Source organism: Antechinus flavipes, chromosome 2 (genome assembly GCF_016432865.1).
Source record: "Antechinus flavipes isolate AdamAnt ecotype Samford, QLD, Australia chromosome 2, AdamAnt_v2, whole genome shotgun sequence".
Lineage (NCBI taxonomy): Eukaryota > Metazoa > Chordata > Mammalia > Dasyuromorphia > Dasyuridae > Antechinus > Antechinus flavipes.
This window is the reverse complement of record NC_067399.1, coordinates 506,895,160-506,917,950: the sequence shown is the minus strand read 5'-3', so window position 1 is coordinate 506,917,950 and position 22,791 is coordinate 506,895,160. Positions and strand designations below refer to the sequence as shown.

Sequence of the window (22,791 nt, the reverse complement as noted above, 5' to 3'; positions counted from 1 at the left end):
AGATGACTCACTTCCTGAATAATATGTATTTTAATGTTATTTGCTATAGCAGATGAGTCTCCTTACAAGAAAACTTTAATGTTAACTTTTTGATAAATTACCTTATACTTTATTTTGTATAAGGCAAATTTGATTGAATTCAAAATTTAAATGAAACTATTCCAAAAGTCCAAAAACAACAACAACAAAAAAGGTTTTCCCAGTCCTCCTTAATCTTAGTGCCTTCCCACTGAGAATCCATCCCCAGTTGTTGTTTTTTGGTCTAGATCTTGTCTATATATAGTTGTTTGCATGTTGTTTCCCCCATCTGACTATAAGCTCCTCTGAGGTTAGGGGCTATTTTGCTTTTCTTCGCATCCCCAGCAGTCAGCACAGTTCCAAACACACAGAAAATGCTTCATAAATGCAGCTTGACTTGACTTAATTTGCCTAAGGCTCAGGGGCTAAGGGATGCTTGGAGGCCCCAGGCAAAGCTCCATGGAAAATAAAGAAACTAAAATGTGTCTTGTGGGAAGGGCAGAATTCAGATGTGCAGAAAAGAAATGGGAGAACACCCTAGCTGGACACAATCACTGTAGTGAAGGAGCAGAAGTGGGGATGTTTGCATCAGGAGCTTAAACTGTCACCCAGACATCTTCACTGGCTAAATATACCGGCTACCCCTAAAGATGTTTCTAAATCCCAACAGTAAGCCCCTCATCTGTGAAGCCTTCCCTAATCCCTACCTCCTGATCCTTGGAAGCCCAGTCTCCTCATCTGCAAAATGGGAATAATCACTCCTAATACTCCTAACTACCTTCCAGGTCTCCTGTGAGAACCAAACTCAAGATAATGAATGTAAAAACATGTTGCAACATGATATGCTGTACAAATTTCAGCTAATTATTGTTATCATTACAATTACTTCCAGTTGAATCTCCCACAGCAGTGTCCAGAAGAGGACTGGACTGTGCAGTAGCACTCTGGTTCTGGAGTCAGAGGGCCTGAGTTCAATTCTAATTTAACATCTGGGCAAATTTGGGCAAATCCTCTCACATCTCTGGGGTGGGAGGGGGGCTGGGCCCTGCACTTCCACTTCTGACTTCTTGATGGGTTGCTGGATGGCCTGTTGAGACAGCTTGAGCAGAAGAAGCCTCTTTGCTGAGTCTGTCAATAAGCTGATTCAGCAAGAAGAGGGACATGTGTCCCCATCCCTCTCCTCCCCGGGGAGAAAAAGTGTGTGTGTGTGTGTGTGTGTGTGTGTGTGTGTGTGTGTGTGTGTGTAGGGAGGGAATGAAGCACAACCATCTTTGTAAAGGAAATCATCCAGGTTTCCCTGGCATTTCTCTCCTGAAGCAAACAAGTCTGGATAAGCCAGCATAGTGACAGGAGTCATTCCATAACATGAAATTCCACCTGTGTACAATGAGCACGATGAAATGCAGTATGGGAAATTCCCAGACCTAGCTGGAGAGATGTCCTAGAGTTAGAAACCCAGATTTGAAGCCAGACAGCCCCAAGTATGAACGCTTTCTTTGTGGCCCCAGCACAGTTCCAAAAACACAAAAAGTGCTTTGAAGGCCCTCTTTCTTTTTCCATGTGTCTAACTCCTATGTTTCAAGACAGACTGGAATCCTACCTCCTCCATGAAGGAAAAGGCCTTGTAGGAGCTACCTTGGCCCTCAATGATTTCCCCTTCCTTCAAGAACCCCTGTCTGCACTGTACCTCGGGCACTGATCACACCCAGCCTGGTGATATCTTTTAGTTGCTGGTTTGTAATCTCTCCTCATTATCACTTAATGTTTTTAGTGCATTGCTAGTCTCTAACTAGATTAAGTTAAATGTAAGACTAGGCTAGATTAAGTAGATGTAAATTTCTTGGAAGCAAAAACTATAGGTTGGTACTTCAGTTTTCCCAAATGTGCACCTGGCACAGAGGTGGGCACCTAAGCAGTTTTCAATATTTACCAGAGAAGCAGAGAAAAGCTAGTGGAATAAGAGTGGATAAGAGTAAACTTCACTTCATATGACAGCTGTTGTTTTTTTTTCTAAATTTGCATATAAAATGAATTTCTGTAAAGCAAAAACTACTGGATTTAGGTTTAGCCAGCCTTTATTTAGGATAAGACCCACTAGTTCTTGCAGAATATCTAGTGCTTGGGGAGAGGTAGGTGAGGAGAGGAGGCAGGAAAGAGGAGTTTACTTTAATCACTCAATCAACTTGTGTTTACTGACCTTTAGTAAAGATAAAGAAAGTGGTTCCTGCCCACAAGGAACTTATTCTCTAGTTGATTCATGAATGGATAACAGAAATACAGTCTTCATTCAATGTTTACTTGACTATAATCCAGGATTCCCCAAATGGGAAAACTAAGAAGAGTTAAATTTATCTATTACTCTAAGGTTTACAAAACACTTTACATTCATTATCTCGTTTGATGAGCCAACAATTGTGTGAAGTAAGTGCTGTTATTATTCCCCAATTAGCTAGAAAAGTGGGAAGGGACATTTTTAGGCACACATCAAATCAAAGCAACAGAAAGAAAAAATTTATCTTGGGAGCCAAGTTCTATTAATAATCACCACGTTCCTTCACATTGTGCAAGCTCTTCAAACCCGGGCATCCCGAAGCTTCCCTAAATCCATAGGTTTGTCTAGGAAACCGATCCTACTCCCGTCCCCATAGAAATACTCTCCTCTGGTCCCCTTGTCCTCACTGGTGGGGAGCTCCAGGGAAAGCCCTAGGTCTCCATCACCAAGCCTGCCATCCATCTCTTCTGGAGTCAGCTCCGAAAGAGGCAGAAATCAGGCAAAAGCGCTTTTTTCCACCCCGCTCAGCTCCTCCAGGCAGACTGTTCCTCTCTTCAGAACGTCTGGAAATAGCCTCCGTGAAATGTGAAAAACTTGAACTTTTGAACCTCCGTGCAGCAGGGAAGGGAGCTGGGGCGGGAATGCTAGGGGAGGGCTGTGGGTGTGTTTGGGTGGATGAGATCTGCAGAGGCTCGGAGGGTGGGGCACGGAGTCCTGCTTGGGAAAGCTGGGGAGAAGGGAGGCGGGGAAGGCTGGGGTTTTACCTTTCAGTTCCTAGAGCTGGGGGATGAACAAGCGGCCTTCCCACCAAGGGTCAGCAGGGGCCAGGATGCTTTCCCGAGCTGGGAGCCCGGTGGCCTGCCGACCGAGTGGGAAGCAAATGATGAATGGCTGGGTCTGGACACCCAGGGCTCCTAGGCGAGACCAAGCAATGAGAAAAGGACGTCTATAGAAATTTAAGTGTTTTCCTTCCCTGTATAGGACTCCATAAAGCCCTGGCAATACTCTACAGCTATGCGTCAGTGGAAGAGGCAAAGGTGAGAACCACCTCCTAATATTGTATTATATACACACACACACAATATATATATATATATATATATATATATATATATATAATATTCTATATATATTATATAAAAACAATGCAATTAAAAAATCCTAAGTCAGAAGGACTTAGGGGTCAATGCCTATTATAGATATGGCCAAGTCACTTAATTTGAATTCACTTGAAAGGGTCTCAGTTTTCTTCTCTATAAAAATAAGGGAGGTTGAGGTCCCTTCCAGCCCTGATCCTCTGATCATTTGCATCTGACAAAGAATCATTCCAAAGTCAGTCCCAGAAGCATCCCACGTGTTCCCTTCCTCCAGTTACGTGGAACTGTTTTTAATTTTTTAAAAATATTTCTACAAATATGCTTGAAGAACGAGGGCCCCTCCTTTTGAAGGTGGGTGGTGGCTCTCTGGGTTGTGGATCTATTTGTTTCCTTAATTTGACCCATTATTCACCACTAAGTAGGGTCTTTGTCAAGTCCTTAAGATAGTTTTTCAACTTTTAGCCTTTTGAAACTTGAATAGCATGGGATGTACATTAAGAAAAATCATCTGTACTTGCTGGGGCAATTCTCTCACTGCTGATATGGATCATGATGCTCATTCCACCACAGAGGATAACCTTGGGTGCCAATTTTTTCCTTTGTGCCAAGATCCAAAATAAGTGTGTGCAGGGGCACAAATAATGGCATAAGTGCTTTTTATAAATCATGTGTGTGTGTGTGTGTGCGCATATTATGTATGTATGTATGTGTATATATATATATATATATATATATATATGTTCATTCATTTATTTATATAATATATATAAATTTATGGCCCAAAGTGACATCAGGTCATCTAATCAGTCTTCATTTTACATAGGAGGAAATCAAGGACCAGAGAAGATAAGAGATCTTCTTATCCACACTCATACAAGGTGCAAATTACAAAGGCAGTATTCAAAGCCAGAGTCTTTGACTCCAAGTTCAGAGCTTTTTTCCAGCACATCATCCGAAGGTATTCATTCACATTTATCAAGGCACAAGGACTTTTCTGCAGAGGGTGTTGTACACCAGAGAGAGGACAATCAGAAGGCTTCAATCCCAGAGCCAGTTCTGCCAAGAACCAACAGAATAACTCGGGAAATCACTTCTCCTTCTCTCATCTTCAATTTCCCCATGTCTAAAATGAGAAGGAAATCTAACATCAACCAATCCATCAACAAGTACTTATCGAGGACCTACTAGGTGCCAGACATTCTGCTAGATGCTGGGGTTACAAATAAAGAATGAAAGCAGTCCCTATTCACAAACAATTACAGAGAAGTTCATAAAAAATACACAGCATAAACATAAAGTAAATACATAAAAAGATATACCAAGATTTTTCTTAAATCTACACCACATGCTATTCAGGTTTCAAAATTCTAAATGCTGAAAAACTATCTTGACAAAGACTCTATCTAGTGGTCAAAATAAGCAAATAGATTGACCACCCAGAGACCCACTATCCACCTTCAAAACGAGAGATACAAAATCATTTGGGAAAGAGTTGAGGAAATGATGCAAGAAAGAAAAAGAAATTTCTTGAATGGTGCTTGAATTGTGTCTTAAGAAGAAAAGGAGGCAACCAAGTGGCCCAGTAGATGGAAGAACAGACCTGGAATAAGGAAAACCTGAATTCATATCTGACCTGATCCTTCCTCTCCTCTCCTTCCACCTCCCAGAATAAAGGAAAGGATTGCTTGTTTCTCTTTATCTTTATTTTGGGGAGGGGAGGTTACTGAGTATTCTAAAACTTGTGTATGTTTTCTGTATCCCCTAAGTAGGCCACAAGCCCTTGAACACAAGGACTTGCTCCTTAAGTCCCATTCCTGGGATAACTAAGCCACTTCTTGGTATCTACTTAGTTCTCAAATAACGTCATTGGCTGATCATCATCAAACAAGGGATGAAAACCACCCTTGCCAGCAGTACTGGCATCTGTCCAATAACAGGGGGGTGTCGAGACAAGCCAAGTCCCAAAGAAAATGACTTGGGGGTGACTGGAAACTCAGGCTAGGAACTGGAGCTTGGGTCAGCTATGTCCTGAACTCAGCATGGCATCTCCTGCACTTGTGCTTGTCCCCATGGACAAACATACTTCTCCATCTCTGCCTTTCAGAATGCTTTTCTTCCTGCCAGTCCTAGCTCAGGAGCTGCCTCCTTTCTTACTTTCCTCATCAGTAGTCTCTTCTCTCCTGCAATTATCTTTGTGTGTACCCACAGCAGAACTAAACTCTTGGTGGCCACAGAGTGTATCTTTTTGTTTATTTTTGGTTCCCCAGGTACCTGGCAAAATATCTTTAAAATATCCAGAATGAAGAGATGCCTGTTGGGATGAACTTGAGTAGAATTTAATTGGGCTAGCATCTTGTCCCTATCTGGCTAGAGTTTGGTAAAACAATCATGTTTTATTCTCTTGGCTGTGGAAGGAAAACTGTCACTCCATAGCCCTCTCTCTCTACACCCACACCAGCAGTATTACAGTAATAGTCATTATTCCTATAAAGCTCTCTGAGGACCCCAAGAAAATAAGTCTACCAAATAAACACACAGTATGGTCATCCACTCTACAGCTGCTTTGCAGCAAGCACCCAAATGGCCTTTGCAAACAAGTAAAATTCCTCAGAACAGTAAAGCAGATTGTCAATAAAATTGGGGGGGAGGGAGAAAAATATTAAGAAAAAACAAAAAAAGCTCCACAGTCCCATTTTCTGTACTGGACTCTACAGCTCACACTGCTTCTTGAGTTTGCCCTGGGTTAGGAAATGAGAATTTCTCACTCACTCCAGAGAATTTCTAGGCACAACTAACTCAATGAGAGAGATTCACGCCAATAATCCAATAGCATCGAGGAGTTTGGAGGGGGGTAGAAGAGAGGCTTAGAGGAGGAAGGAAAAATGGTGAAAAGAAGATGCCAGAGCTAGGAATAGAATTTGTTCAATAAATACTCGCTGAATCGAATACCCTATCACTTGCCCTAATTTAATTATTGTCTGCCAAAATGGAAAAATAAGAAAGGTAAATGGCAAGCTTGACTTTATACTACAAAGGAAAGGACGAAGGGGAGCTCTACCTCTCCCTGAGCTTTATGATCTTGTCTTTAGAAAGGTTTTAGCTTCTCTGGATCCATTTCCACAAAACTGGGCTCTAAAAACCCCCAGTATGACTTTTCAAGCTAGGGAACTGCACTGCCCCTTGAGTGGGTACAATGCCCTGTCCCTTTGCCCTACAGCCCTCACAGAAAGTTAAGAAGAAAGTGAAGTGGAATGGAATTCACTAAAGGCCCCATCCCACCTTTTAACAATCCCTCTGCCCCCAGCCTGGCCCATCCACCTCTGGGATCCTCCTGGGCTGATGCCAAGAGCCCAGCTCCCTTGTTCCTAATTTTTATGCTCACCTGCCAGTCTTCTCCGGTCCCCCCCAAACCAGGGTAAGGTCCCTCCAGAGAGAGAGGTGAGCAGGTGGAGCCTCATTGGGAAGGAGTGCCTGCGGGACTGCCGCTGGGAGGCCCGGGACCCAAGGCTGCTGGTGAACCACAGCCCCGCCAGCCCTTCTCTGCGCGGGATCCGCCAGTCTCCAATGTACAAAGGGCTTCAGGGGGCCTCTCCAGACCGAGGGGCCGATGCCTCACACTGAATGGGCTGCTCTGCAAGACTCCCAGACAACTGGCCCACAACAGAAACCTCTGAGGGGAAGGAGAGCTAGCTGCCTAAGGAGGATCTGGGCTGGGGGCAGCTTATTTAATGTTTCTTAAGGCATGCAATTTCCCCTTTTCCAATGCCCCGCCTCAGACTCTCAAACACCTGCTGACCACAGCGTATTTGATTGGTAGAACCACGAGGTATTCTTGAAAATGCAGGAGAGAACTTCCTGGTTTCCATAATAAAATATAGAAGGTTCCTGCCATTGCTCCAGCCCTTAGTTCACTGCTGGCCAATAGGCCTCCTCCTTGGCCTCAAACCGGGGTGCCAAAAGACTTGGGATGGAGGCTGGGGCCCCTAAGCCGGCCCTAACTCCAGGAGGCACCAAGGCAATCGGTGGGCCCTCCATCCCTACTTCCTGGGCACACACTCCTGGGGAGACACAGCTCTTCTTCCTGGTTGTGTGACCAGGCGCCATGTTTTAGAAGGACAATGAGAAGATAAAAGTGTCCAGTGTGAAGAAGCCTCGGTGCCCCATGAGAAGCCACTGAAGGCACCAGGAAGGCTTATTTCGTCACTTGGTTCCTTACTCCGGGCCAGGCGCTGTGCCAGGAGCTGGGGATTGTTGCCGTTAGTTATTTTAGTCATGTCTGACTCCTGGCAGAGGGGCTGGAGTGGCTGGCCATTGCCCGCTCCCGTTCATTTTATAGAGGAGGAGACGGGGGCAACCACAGCTGAGTGACTTGTTTGGGGTCACCCAGCCAGGATCTGACCCCTAATTTGAACTCAGGTTTCCTGACTCCGGGCCAGGCACTGTGCACTGTGCCACCTGCTGTACTGGGTACCAGAAGGGCTGAGGATTTAAGAAAGGCAAAAACAAGGAGCTGGCGTTCTGAGCAACGTAGCTAACTACGGAATAACGAGACACATACAGAGTAAAGGGAATGGGGCGTCCAGAGGAGGGGTGCAGAAAGCCTTCTGCCAAAGAGGGTCTGCAGCCAGAAAAGGAAGCCAGGGAACTGGGGGACGGAAGAAGCCACAAGGGGTGCCCACCAGTGGATTTCAGGTTTTTGAAGGGCTTTTATTTGGAAGAGAAATTAGGTTTGTTCTATTTGGAATCAGAAGAAAGGATTAGGTGAAACGAGTAGAAAGTTATGAAAGGAAAAATTTAAGATGAACTCAAAAACAGGGAGAACTACCCAAAGGGGAATGAGGCAGTGAGCTCCCCTCACTGGGAGAAGGGAGTGCAAAGGTGGAGAGCCTTTAAACAAAGCCTGGTAGCCCACCTGCCAGGTAGGGCGCAGAGCAGGTTCTAATGGAGGAATGACCAACAAGATCCTTCCAGCTCCCACTTGAACACTATCACTTCCTCCTGACTGCGGACTCTAAAATGCCGCTGTGTGTGAGGGCAGGACCAGAACCAAGAATCTCAACCTTGTTGTCATCCCCAGCCAACAGGAAAGCTGCCTCTCCCTGCTTAAAAAATGGCCTCTAAGGGGCATCTAGGTGGCACAGTGGATAGAGCACCAGCCTGAAGTCAGGAAGACCTGAGTTCAAATCTCAGACACTTAATACTTCCTAGCTATGTGACCCTGGGCAAGTCACTTAACCCCAATTGCCTCAGAAAAAAAAAAATGGGGCCTAAGAGAGAAAGCCAGTGGGATTCTTTCGGGCAGAATGGACAGAGTTTTGGCCATGGAATCATGGGATCCTAAGGATCAAAGACTGAGAGGGAGAGGCAATGTGATCCATGAGAAAGGGAGATTCAGAGAGATTAAGGGGCCTTCAAAGTCCCATGCATCAGGTGGCCTCAGGTGAACCACTGACCCTAGATTCTCCATTACAAATTTAGCACACTTTTCACCGCCTCACACTGAGTCAAAAGGACCCAAGTTCAAATTCTGATGCTGCTCCTCACTTGTATAAACCACCTGCCCTCTAGGTCCCAAGAATTTCTTCCCCTATAAAATAGGCGCTCTGAATCATATGGTTTTCTAAGATCTCTTCGTGCTCAAAATCTACAACCTTATCATATTCAGATGGAGAAACTGAGACCCGGGGAGGGAAAGTAAACGACTAATGTCACTTCTGCAAGTGAGCTGGGCTAAAACCCTGCTCTCCTGGTTCTTGGGGAGTGCTCTTTCCATAGCCCCAGAACTGGACCCGCAGGAAGCCAAAGGGGAGCCGAAGGGAGGACAGTGGGGGGAGTAGCCGAGAGCTGGCCATTTCTGTTTCTCAGAACCACATGCCCTACTCAGCCCACACAAGGGAGTGATTCTTCCAGCACACAGAATGCCTTTTGTGGGGCTCTGCGAGGCAGCAGGACCCATACAGCTGCCTGTGTGCTCATAGAGAGTGCTACATCCTTTAGACACTTCTTCCTGGCTGCCCTCCCCCCTCCCCCCTTCAGGCTACCCTGCCCGGAAGCTGTTCAGAAAAAGCCACTTGTCACTGAAAACTGAAGGGCTGTGTGGCTCAGAGAATGGGGAACCTCCCTTTGGGTCTGTGGTCAATCAAAATCACTACCCTGGGAAAGCTCTGAAAGACACAGGCTAAAATGGCACACACGGGTGGGGGGCCAGAAGCGATTGCGGGACATCTAGCACCGGAGCTCCCCAGGCCTAGTCACTCACACAATCACACACACACTCACTCACACATACACACACTCAGACACACAGACATATGCACTCACACACACAGACACACACACACACACACACACACACACACACACACATACACAGACACAATTGCCTCATTGCCTTTTGATGCACCTACTGATCACTCCCTCTCCCCATCAACAAGGGTCCGCTGGGTGGCTACTGTGTATTCCAGGCACTGTGGGAGGTAGTGGGCAAACAAAGTACAAGGTTAAAAGGAAGTTCCTGCCCTCAAGAAGCTCCCATTCTCTTGTGAGAAACAAGGTAGCACAGTGGATGAAGAAAGACCCAAGTTCAAGGCCAGCCTTGGACCAGCTAGCTGTGTGACCTTCACCAAATCAATGAGCCTCTATCTCAGTTTCTCAACTGTGAAAGGGAGATAATCTCCCAAGATTGTTTGAGGATCTGCTTAGGTAACAACTGTAAAGAGCTCAGCAAACCTTAAAAGTTATATATAAATGCTACATGTCCTTAGATACACATACAAATGTATATATGTAGAATACACAGAAGGGTAGAATATATAGAATACGTAACTATGTAGAAATGTAAATGTAATGCATACAAAATAAATGCAGAGCAACTGGGAGGAGGAAAAAGAGGGGGTGAGGAAATGTCTCAGGTAGGAAAGAGGTGATGCTTGAGCTGAGATTCTGAGGGGCAGAAATGGGGGTGAGGACATTCTAGGCATAGCAGGTAATGGATGACCTATACCAAGGCACAGAGATGGAGGTTCTCCTGACAAATGTTCTGGTTTCTTCCATTCTAAGATTTTCTCAGCCAGAAAGTCCTTTTCTGTGTCTAACTTTGATCTCTACTTCTATAATTTTAACTCATTCCTTATTGACAATATGAGGATTGATAAAAACATAAACATATAGATAGATACATATATCTAAAGATATATAGATAAATATATATGTGTGTGTATATGTGTGTGTGTGTATGTGTGTATACTTTTTTTCTTTTGGAAATAGCCAGTGCATAAATTTATTTTGTTTGGCTACTGATGTTTGTGACAAGGGGTATGTTTTCTTCTCATCTAGGGGAAGATGAAAAGGAGACAAGGCAGATTTTTTTGCTGATTAAAAAAGATAAAAATTAATTGAAAAAAAATTTATGTCAGATTTTTAAAACTCCTATGTGGCTGTTATTCATATCTGATTCTTCATGACCCCATTTGAGGTTTTCTTGGCAAAAATCTTTAAGTTATTTGCCATTTCCTTCTCCAGCTCACTTTACAGATGAGTACACTGAGGCACACAAGGTTAAACGACTTGTCCATGATCACATAGCTAGTAAGTGTATGAGGTTGGATTCGAACTCAGATCTTCCTGATTGCAGGCTCAGCATTCTATCTGCTGTGGCATCCTTAACTCTATCACTGTTTTTATCAAAGGATTTCCAGAGTTATCAGATATTTAATAATAATAATAATAATAACAGTGATAGCTAACATTTAGATAGGGCTTATTTACAAGCGCTGTGCTAAGTACAATTATTATCTCACTGCATCCTAACAATAAAATGTTATCTTTCCCATCTCACTAATGAGGGAAACTGAGGCACATAGAAGTTAAATGACTTGCCCAGGTTCACACAGCTAGGAAATGTCTAGCATTGGATTAGAATAGGTTTCCTAGCTCCAGGTCAGGCATTCTATCCACTGAATCACAACTCTGTGTTAAGACAGGGATTAGCATTATAAATATAATTCCCATTTGATGGATAAGAAAAACTGAGGCCAGAGGACTCTGCAATTGATTCAGTGCCATACAGCAGTGGCAGAGCAGGGCCTAGAATCCAGTCCCCTTGCTCAGTGCAGCACGGAGTCAGTCTCAGCAACTTCTTTATGTGATTTAGGCTCCGTTCCCTTTTATAGAAATCATAAAGTTGGAATAACAGGATTAAGAGTAGGAAGGAATCTTAGTGATCATCTATTCTGATGAGGATGCTGAGGCTCACAGAGATAAAGTGATCTAAGAACAGGTAAGTAGGAAAGCTGAGATTTCAACCCAACCCCAACTCCAAATCGTTTCTGTTTATTACACCATGTCTCACCTCCAACGTCTGGCAGGAAATCACAAGCAAAGCTCCCAACCGCTACTAGCCACATTTCTCTGCTTCTCCAAGGAGACTGAGGTTGGACCCCCTCAGGAAAACCGCCCCAGGCAGGGCTAGGAGAGGAGCTACATTCCACCCTACATCTCTGCCATCAGCTACAATGTCTTCCTTTCTCCAGTGCCCTGCTGGAGATGGAGAAGCTACAGAAGACATATTTCCTGTTCATTCCACTACCCATTAGCTCAAAAAGGAGGGAGGGACAGAGGGAAGGAGAGAGACAGATAGAGACAGAGACAGAGACAGAGACAGAGACAGAGACAAAGAGAGAGACAGAGACAGAGACAGAGGAGGGAAGGAAGGAAGGAGAGAGATAAAGAGAGAGAGACAGAGAGACAGAGACAAAGAGAGAAGGGAGGGAAGGAGGGAGAGAGATACAGAGAGACAGAGACAGAGAAACAGAGATAGGCAGAGAGACACGGAGAGAGAATATGAGAGAGAGAGAGAATGTGTTTAAATGTGAGGAAAGACACAGGATGGAGACTCTGGATCAGAAATAAGAAGTCCCTGACAGCTTTTTGAGGTCCCCTCCCCTGGATTTAGCCACAGAGCACACACCACCCACTCTGAGAAACTTTCCAATTGGCCTATGGAATTCCCTGAAAACACTCACTTCTTTATTGGCTTGTGGTCATTAGTCATTTTTATAACCGGTCCAGCACTTCGGCTGAACACTGTGACTAATCTTAACTTCAACACACCACAGAGGTCAGACTGTTTAACTCTTTGGAACCCTGGCCCCAGAAGCCACTGAGGCACACACCCTGTGCTCTTCCGGTTTCCTTCTCTCTCTCTCTCTCTCTCTCTCTCTCTCTCTCTCTCTCTCTCTCTCTCTCTCTCTCTCTCTCTCTGTATGTCTCTCTCTGTCTCTGTCTCTGTCACACACACACACACACACACACACACACACACACACACACACACCCCTATACACACCTATGGAAGGCAATGAGAAGGACTCAAACAGCAAATACCACAGGGAAAGAGGTTCTTGATCTGACCAAATACCCTGGGAAGCCATTAACCAAGCAAGGGCAGGACTCTCCAGAATTATGCATGTCGGTGTTTCTTCTTTAACTAAAGGTTGGACCAAAACCTTTGCATCCTAGTTTCAAATAACCTTCTCTATCTTCATCCATTTTATCCCCCCTGGGTAACTGTAGTTGACAACTAGTCCATGACCATTCTTTACCAGCTCCTATCTAAAGGATAATTCCGCAGTATTCACTCCAAAGCAGGATCAGGGCTTCATGGCTGCTAAGAGCTAACATTTAAATAGTACTTCAAAGTTTGCAAAGCAAGTTAGATACATGGCTTCCTTTGCATTTTAAAGATAGGGAACTGAGGCTCAAATTTTACTACTTCCCCATTACAACACACCTAGTAAATATAGGAGATGAGATTTGAGTCCAAATCTTCCTGCCTCTAAATCTTGAAACTCCGTCACTCTCAATATTCAAATTAAGTTAATATGTATAGAGCATTTCTTAAGTCTTAATGCACTATGTAAATGCTAGCTTTTATTTTATTTTATTTTTTGCTGAGGCAATTGGGGTTAAGTGACTTGCCCAAGGTAAGCTAGTACCTTGCAAGTAAATGCTAGCTTTTATTATTATTCCCTATTGACCCCAGAAAGTATTGCCTAGGAGATGGTATGGTATGATAGTAGGAAGTATATTTAACTCAGAGTCAGAAGTATTTTCAAACCTATCTTGTGACACAATTGATAGAGCACCAAATCTGGAGTCAGAAAGACTTCACTTCAAATCCAGCCTCAGATACTTTCTAACTGTGTGACCCTGGGCAACTCACTTAACCCTGTTTGCCTCAGTTTCCTCATCTGTAAAATGAGATGGAAAAGGAAATGTTAAACTGCTCCAGTATAAATGCAAAAAAAAAAAAAAATCCTAAATGGGGTCATGGCTGAAACAACTGAGCAACAATAGTATTGACATTTACTAGCAATGACTACTGGCAAATCATTAAGTCTCTTGAGACCTATTTCTTCATCGGTGAAAGAAATAAAGTTACTTACTCTGTTTTTCCTCATGAAGTTGTTTTAAGGAAAGGACTTACAAGAATTTGAGATGGAAAGTCCCAGAGAATTCGTTTGATCAGAGCTGTTCATTTTTTGGACAATTAAGGGCCAGGCCAGTAGAGTCCCAATCACACAGGTAGGAAGAGAGAGAGCTAGGATTCCAAACCAGGTCAGTCCTTTTCTCACCATACTGTACCCCCTTCACCAATGTCAGTTATTATTACAGCAGGAAGATGTGACCAGCTGCCCCCTGGAGGACCCCTTCCCACAAGGAGAACTCAAAATGGGATAAGGACTGCTCATCTACTTGGATGACACTGTTGCTCCCCAACTCGGAAATCTTCCATTAAAGCACTGCTTCCCACTTATCTTCCTATGTTTATGATGAACAATTCAGCTACTAAGTAAACGCCTCACATAACACATCACGTACCTCGGAAGAATAATGGAGTTATTTCTCAGCGTTCTCTTTTGCAGGCTAAAAGTCGCCACATTTTTGTCCTTTATCAGCAAGCTTATCTCTTCCATCCTTTTAGTCATCTTGACCGCTCTTTTCTGAACCGACTTTACAATTTCTCTCCATGATGTTTGAAGTTCAGAAATCAGCACCGGGCACCATCCTGTGAGATATGTCTGACTAATGCTGGTCTTGGGAAAGAATTCTACTTAAGCTTTTGCTTCTGTCACCCTCCCCTTCCCTTGGCAGAATGACTAGCTTGCTTCAGAATGGCTTGCCACTGCTGACTCAGGTTCAGTTCGTGGTCAATCATGAACCTCTGCTTTTTTACACTTAGAACTACTAATCAGCCCTTCCCTACCCCAATGGGTTTAGGGAATTTGGGGGTCCCTGCATACCTCCTTTCCTACTTTTCAACCTGCTTTTATGAATATGTTTATTTGATTTTATTTTATTGTTTGTTCAAACTACTGAGACTTAGATTCAAGAAACCTGGTATATCCACACACTCACTAGCTATGTGATCCAGGTCACATTTTTTAAAAGTCATTTTACTTCTAATCTCGGCATCTTTTTCTATTTTTCTATTATATAGAAATTATATCAGAGAATCCAGTGAAAGTCACAAAACCCAAGAATATCAACAATCAAAAGAAAGGTCTCATGTACACAAAAATTTTTATAGTAGCCCTTTTTGTGGGAGCAAAAAATTGGAAACAAAAGTAGTTTGAGGATTGGTTTAACAAACTATTGTACCTAAATATAATAAAAGAAATGAGGAATATTAAGAACACAAAGGAGCATGGAAAGACTTATGAACTCATGGGGAAAAATGAACTGAGCAGAAGCCTATATATAGGGCAATATATCCGATAACTACAATAAGGTAAATGGAAAGAACAAAAAAATCAAAATTGAAGATTGTAAAATTATAATCATTAAAAGTTTGTAACCTGGGGCAGCTAGGTAATGCAGTGAATAGCACAGCAGCCCTAAAGTCAGGAGAATCTGAGTTCAAATCTAGCCTCAGACACTTAACACTTCCTAGCCATGACCCCGGGAAAGTCACTTAACCCCAATTGCCTCAACAAGGAAAAAAAAAAAAAAAAAAAAAAAAAAAAGCTTATAACCAAATAAGAGATATGAGACAACTGCCACTCATTTTTATAAAGATAGAATTACAACACTGTTGTAATGTTGAACCTGGTGAATGTGTCATTTAGTTTTATTCCTCCTTTTCTATTATAGAAGAATCTTTATTCAAAGTGAAAGCAAAGAAATACTGCAAAGTAAAGGTAACTTAAAAACAAAAGATATCAAATTTTCTTAAAGTAAAACAAATGAAATATTTTATTCTCCAAAAAAATGTCGATGATAATACCTGTCCTGCCTAACTCCTGGACTTTTTATAAAGAAAACATTTTGAAAACTGTAAATAAAGAGAATTTTTCTAATTAGACACTACCCTAAGGACCACTAAGCCTTCTGTACATCCTATAGCAGCAATTGTCTCTGTCATTAAATAAGAAATATGATTTTAGGCCTCAGTTCCCCCTTCAGTAAAATGAATGGGGAAGTGGGTTGGAACTACATGGCCTACAAGTTCGTATCCTCATCCTCAATCTCTAAGTCATCGTCAAACCCAGTGGGCCCATCTAGAAGACAGGTTCTCGATGTACTCTCTTCTCCTGCTTCGTACACCCACATCACATATCTGCTTGGGTAAACAGACAAGCCCCGACAACTGGGATGGGCACTCAGCACTTGGGTCTCTGGCACCTCAGAGGCAGACTGGGAAGGGAGCCCAGAGAGGAATATCTCACCTATAACTCTGTAGGAGGAACACAGACAAATTGGGAGCGTGTCCAGAGGAAGGTAGCCTGCATTCTGAGAGGACTGGAGACTGTGCCACAGGTGAAGTGGGATGCTAAGCCTAGAGAAAAAAAAGGCAAAGAAAAAGCCCAGAGAGAAAGGGAAAAGGCCACGTGGGAGCCAGCTTTCAGTCTATATCAAAGGCAGCTGTTAACATCTAAGTCTTGCTCAGTTCAAATCCGACCTCAGATATTAACTAGTTTTGTGATCCAGACAGTTCGATTAATCTCTCTCTGCCTCAATTTCCTCAACTGCAAAATGGAGATTATAATAGCATTTATCTCCCAGGATTGCTGTGTGGAATCAAATGAGATTTGTGTAAAGAACTTTAGCAAGTGCCTGATATATAATAGGTGCTTAATAAATGCTTGTTTCCTTCTTTCCAGCTATGAAAACCAATTCCAGCCAAGCTCTTGGAACCAGTAATATCCATGATCCTTCTTTAACAAAAGGAAAACCTAGATAAACCCACTGAACTCTACTGGGGTTTAGAATCAAAGCAGGTATTTGTCACCAGAGAGGCAGTCTTAGACCATGAGGAAAAAGAGGAGAGAGGGAATCTGCTCTCAGCTCCTTCTCTATAAGGTCACCCTGCTTATCTATATGTGGGAATTCCTCATCTGTAAAAGAAAAAGGTAACAGGAGATCATCACTATGGAGGCTAGATCCAGAAGGACCCTCCAAGATCATTTCAGCCCAAGTCCCTCATTTTATAGCTATGAAGTCTGAGAGTCAGAGAGGTTAAATCTGATTTGTGCAAAATCGCATAGGTAGTTATGAGGGAGATGATAAATGTGAACTCAAGTCCTGTATCTCCAAATCCTGTGATATTTCCACCATAGCCTGTGCTTTCCACCTCCAAAGGGCTACAATTACATATATCTTTAAATACTAGAGCTCAAGAGAACTTAAAAAGATCCTCTTGTTCATCCGCCTGCTTTGGATTCAGCTACGAGCTATGACTTAATAGACAGGAGCTGTTTGTTTGGGGTTATTCCCACTCCCAGATCACAGGACTTGGAAGGAGGACCAGGTCTGAGAAGTCCTTTTCCACAGGCCACCAGCCACCCAGAGTTTCTGGTCTCAACGTCCTCCAGGATACAAGGCCACAAAGCCCCTCTCCAAGGGAAGTTCCTCTCCCGGCTATCACTCCACACTTCCCTACTCCTCCTCCCCAGTGCCTTCTTGTGAGAGCCCCTCTCTGGCTTCCCCAGGCACTCCAGGGTTCCCAAGTCCTCCTGGCCCAAGCCCAGGAAAGGAGCAATTCTCTGCCGAGCAAAAGCCCCCACAGACACACAACCCGACAAACAGAGACGGCAAACCCCAGCTTCCTTCCTCATCACACTCGGGCAGCACCCCCAAGCCTGTGGCTGAAGGAAAGTGGCAGTCTGGATAAATATAGCCCCGATGACCGCACTGAAGCAGGGGCAAGCCAGCCTGCCCCTGTGGGCCTCAGCTTCGCCAGCGCCAGGCTGTTACCAGGCTCCCAGCCTAGGGGGCTCGAGCCACTGCCGCTGGGAGCTCAAGCCAGCAGGGATAACTTGGGCTCGCTGTAAGGGCCTCAAACTGGACTCCCTGGCCCTCATGGAGACTGAGGGTAAGTGACAGAGGGGGAAATGCAAGGGCAAACCCAGGAAAGGGAGAAACAAAACAAAACAGAAGTTTCTTTCTGGCTGAAGTCCCATCTCCACCCAAAGGTTGCTCTAGGAATGACCTGAATTCTTTCAGCCAACCATCTCCAGATGGGAGGCCTGGCTCTGGCAAGACTGTGGCCTTGAATGGTAGATAGGTTCTATCCCACAACTAAAAAAAGTCTCTTCTCTTGGTACTACTCTAGCTATTTTATATATTTATTTAAATCTTTTCATCTTTCGTAGCATTTAGGATCAAAAATTATATAAAGGTGGAACTGTTTTACATAATTGCACATGACTGCTTACTGCCTCAGGAAGGGGGGAAGGGAGGAAGGGATAGAATTTGAAACTCAAAACTTTAAACCAAAATGCCAAAAAAAAAAAAAAGATATAGAGGGAGAACTAGGAGGAAACTCAGAGAGGCCACCATGAACACTTCCTTTCTTTTACAAATGGGAAAAATGTGGCCTAAAAAGCCCCACTATCCTCCTCACACAGGTAACAAGGTAGCATTCTCTGACTTCAGTTAGTCTCCTTTTCATCACACTGCAACCCTGATCTTCTATGTACAAGTGCAGGGCTCCCTTCCCTTCAGCTCACAGTACCTGGCCCCCTCGGCAGCCCCGAGAAATATACAAAGGAGATATGATCGTCTGAAAACACGTCCAAAAAAGGGAAATGCCTGGAGTATGGTCACTTAACTCCACATTCAGCGCTCTTCATGGAAGCAAAGGATTTACTGCAGGTGTTCAAAATCCAGGCATCGGGAGCTGGGCAGCCCAGAGTAGGGAGAGAGCACTGCCTTGGGAACTAGGAGCTCTAGCATCTCCTCCTCCTGACAAACTAGGTGGATCTTCAGAAAATTATTCTCTAAGCCTCAGCTCTTTCATCTCTGAAGAGGAGATAGTCAGAGGCACCTTAAAGATCCTCCAAATCCCTGGATCCCTCAGAGAAGACATGTCCGGCCCTAGAAGCCCTTAAATGATTAAGTCATCCAGGTGGGGAACAGCAGAGCCAGAATTCAAACCAAGAGCCTCAGCTGCATAAACCAAACTCCTTCTGCTGCCCTTGGAATCTCATTGGCCTTAGAGTGACTAGAAGTTCTTTGGTCCTCAGATATGAGTCAAAATGGGGCTTATTGATACGGCATCAACACTGCACCTCTCAGAAACCTTGGCTTTCTGCTACTTTTGTTCAGTCACCTCTGACTGCTTTTGATCCCATCGGGGGCTTTCTTGGCAAGATGCTGGAGCGCTGTGCCATCTTCTGCTCCTATTCATTTGACAGACCAGGAAACTGAGGCAGACGGGACCGCGCGCAAGCATGAGACCAGGTTTGAAGGCAGATGAGCAGTTCTGGCTCCAGGCCTGCTGCTCTCTGCACCACACCACCTCGCTGCCTGAGACCGCGGCCAGGCCTGTGCTCCAAGAGCTGCCATGGCCAACGGTGGGATAGGGGAACGGCGGTTTGACTACAGTCTCTCTGAGGCCATGCCCACAAACAGAAGGCATCTCTCCATCCCAGAGAAAGGGACTTGGGAACCCTGCCCTGCCCTTCACACCTGCGGGCTTTCCCAGGCCCGGACAAGCTGGGATTTGTCCGGGGAAAGGCAATGTGTGAGGGAGCCAGCGGCGACGTTCAGAAGCCTCCAATTGGCTACAGTGGTTTTCCTTCTCTCTCACTGGCTCTGAGTTCTGGCAGTGATGCAAGTGATAAGGGTGGGCAAAAAACAAAAGCTAAGGTGAGGGGATATGGGGAAAATGGAAAGACTCTGGCTTGGATTAACAAGTAGGACCTAACCCGGCCCCTGATTACCTGTGAAACTCTGAAGGCATTATCTTTTTCTAAAAGGCAATTTCCCCAACTGTAAAATTAGAAGATTGAACTAGATGCTCTCTAACATCCTAATCACTATCTTCTCTCTTCCTTTTCTGCCCTTCTCTCTCCTCCCCTGTTTATTTAATTCCCCTCCTCCCTCTCTCTGCATTTACTCTTCCTTGTCCCCTTGTTCCCTGAAGCAATACCCTTCCCACTCCACAGCTCTGTGGGAACCCCACAGCCTGGTCAAGGCAGCCAGTCAGGCTCCAGCACCCCAGCTCATAAAGGACAAGGCCACTAGGCGCACATCCCAAAGGAAGGACAACTGTTTGCTAAATGTAAACAAGCTGGCGGGTTCCCATGCCATGGGCTGGGCAGCCAGCAGGCAGCTGTGAACTGCACACCCAGAGCATGCCCCCCCCCCCCGGGCTGGATGGGGCTAGGCCCGATGACTCAGGGAGCCCGGCATGCTGGCTCAGGTTCCCCTTGGGCAGGGATGGAACAAGAAGGCAGGCAGGCTCATCTGTGTGCTGACCCACCTGTCCAGACTTGATCCCAGCAGGCCCTGAATGGGCCCAACATAAATCCCAGCAAGGGGGATGGGGAAGACGAGCATCTCCCTGGGGTGCAGCAGGCAGGGGTAGGGCTGCTCGGCAAACTGTGGGGCTTTGGGTAAGTACAGTTTCCTCTCCAAATAGGGATGATTATACTGGAGACTTATCTACCATCCAGAACTACTGCAAGGCAAGTCCTTTGTAAACCCAGAGGATCACACAAACGTTGGCTGAATTATCACAGGATTATGGGGGCATGCTACGTTGGTGGAGGACTTTGTCTCATTGCAGATTGGTTACGAGCACATTTTCCTTTTAATTGCAAGAAAGCTCTTCATTCTCACCTTTGTTGTCCAGCAAGCAGTCAGCCAGAGATGGAGAAAGAGCATCCGGACCCTCGGTAGCTACCACCCAGAGAGTGCGGGGCATCGGAATTAGAGGGCCAAAAGCTCCCAAACTGGCTCTTCTAATTACTCCCTGGGAGACCCCTGGCAAGGGCTGTGTAAATTCTCTAGACCTTAGTATCTTTATCCGTAAAATGAGAAATTTGGATTCTATCACTTTGAAGATGTCTTATCATCCCTGATTCTATGATCTTAAGAAAAAGTTGAAGGCATCTTAAGGGACAGACTAGAGCATAATCCAGAGATTAATATGGAACCCCAATATATTGATCCAGTATTCTACTAATGACCCCAGGATCAGAAACCAAATCATTCAATTCACTCACTCAATCAGTAAGGATTTAGTAAGGGCTTTTATGGGTCTTTCAAAACTTTCGAAGGACTCAGGAAACACTGCACTATTACTAATATAATAATAAATAATATAACATATAATATGTATTTCATATACTATATGACATAACATATAATAGATAATAATAGGTAGCATCAAAATTTGCAAGGTCATTTTCATCAACTATCCTATTTGATACTTAACCCCAAGATGCAGATAAGTGCAATATATTATTACCAATGCATTCCTGTTAAGAAAACCAAGGTCCAGGGAAATTAAAATAATTTGGTGAGTGATACAAAAAATGCAATTCTGTATAGTAGTAATAAAAGTACATGACTATGGAAAAGTCCCATTCTCCGAGGATCCATTCCCTTATTTGTGAAATTAACATAATAACACTTATATACATATACACAGATACAATACCTCCTAGGACCATGTGACTATTGATTTAGAGCTGGAAGGGGCATTAAAGGACCAGTCAGGGCCTGCTCCTTGGCAGAAGAGGAAACTAAGGCAAGAAAGGGACATCTCAGAACATGTGAGCCTGAAACAGAATTTGAATCTAGGCCTTCCCAAAGCTGAGCCCAGTACCATATTACTTATTATAAAAGAACGTACAAATCTTAAAGAACCATATTAATGCTGTTATTATGACCATTAAGTGGCCAAACTGGCCCCTGAATCTGGAGGTCTTTCTATTACACTATCTTGCCTCATTTATATCCAATTCCCATTGTAGCTAAATCCTCTGTACCAAATAGCAGGACCTAATTAGTTGCTTGGGAATTAATTCTCCCTGGAGTTCTGGTCTACCTAGGGCAAGAAAGAACTAGAGGCAAAGCAGAGCCAAGTGGAAGGCCCTCGTCTGGCTCCACTGCCTCCTCCCCGCGAAGGAGCCCAGCTCAGCCCCCTTCTGCCTTTGGGACTGCTGATGAACTCAAATTCTCAGACCCACCACTCAGAGACAGACTCCCTCCCACTGCGAGGGAAATGGCTCACGGAGCCAGAGCCCAGAGCAGGATGGCCGCTCAGTGGGCAGCACGCCAGCACTCACCCATGCAGCATCATCCAAGCACTCAGGAGGCATCCGTGCGAGGCTTCTAGCCTGGGAGGCCTGCCCATGGGACCCACTGGTGTCTGGGCACTGTGAAACTTGGGGCAATCCAAACACCAACACCCCCAACTGAAAAGGTTTCTGTCTGTCTACTGGCCAGGGACGTAAGAAAACGAAGGGAGGTGGACCAAGCCCCTGAGTCACAAGGGGCTCACCAACTATTATAACTATTGTAGGCCGGATGGCAAATGCTAAGAAAATTCTAACAGGCTCAGAGACCCTTCAGTTCTCCAAACCACTGCACAGAAGCGTGCACTTCTCCTGCCTCAGAAAACTCCTCATTTCAACTCAAGAGACATCACCCATCCAACTTGTCTGAAACAAATCCTCTCCTCTTCCAATCACCTATTTTTCCTGAGGACATTTTATTTTTCCAGTTTCACGAGTTCAAAACTTCATTTTCCTTGACTCTCCATTCTTTTTCAACCCCATATAATACAATCAGTTGCCTAATCTTGCCCTTTCCCCCTCCATCACATCAATCTCCTTCTGCTCCTGACACAGCTCCCACCTTGGTTTAGGCCCTCATCACTTCTCACCTAGATTATTGCACCAGGCCCTTAATTGGGTAGTGAGATTCAATTCTCTCCCAGCTCTCCTATTCATCCTGTACACTGTTATTCAAACCATTTTTCTTAAATGCAGATCTGACTATGTCATCCCTCTACTAATTCAACTCTAATTGTAATGATCGCGTATTTAAAATCAGCCGGAGTCAGGAATTCAGGTTAAGGGGAAAATCTTCAATATTTATTGAAGTGAA

At 44.4% G+C, this 22,791-nt stretch overlaps 1 protein-coding gene across 4 annotated transcripts in view; it reads right to left on the bottom strand.

Moving 5' to 3' along the window:
* RXRA (retinoid X receptor alpha) overlaps window positions 1–22,791 on the bottom strand; it is a 414,885-nt gene that overhangs the window by 108,301 nt on the left and 283,793 nt on the right. The window contains exon 1 of one of the 4 annotated variants that reach the window (XM_051980300.1): window positions 14,269–14,907. The exons of 2 other annotated variants lie outside the window; for them this stretch is intronic. Coding sequence is in view for 1 of the 2 variants with exons in the window: in XM_051980297.1 (XP_051836257.1) it covers window positions 6,770–6,845 (76 nt within the window). In the remaining variant the exon portion in view is untranslated. Of the gene's footprint in view, window positions 1–6,769; window positions 7,084–14,268; window positions 14,908–22,791 lie in introns of those variants that run through there. One more of the 4 variants, XM_051980297.1, reaches the window with a different exon arrangement.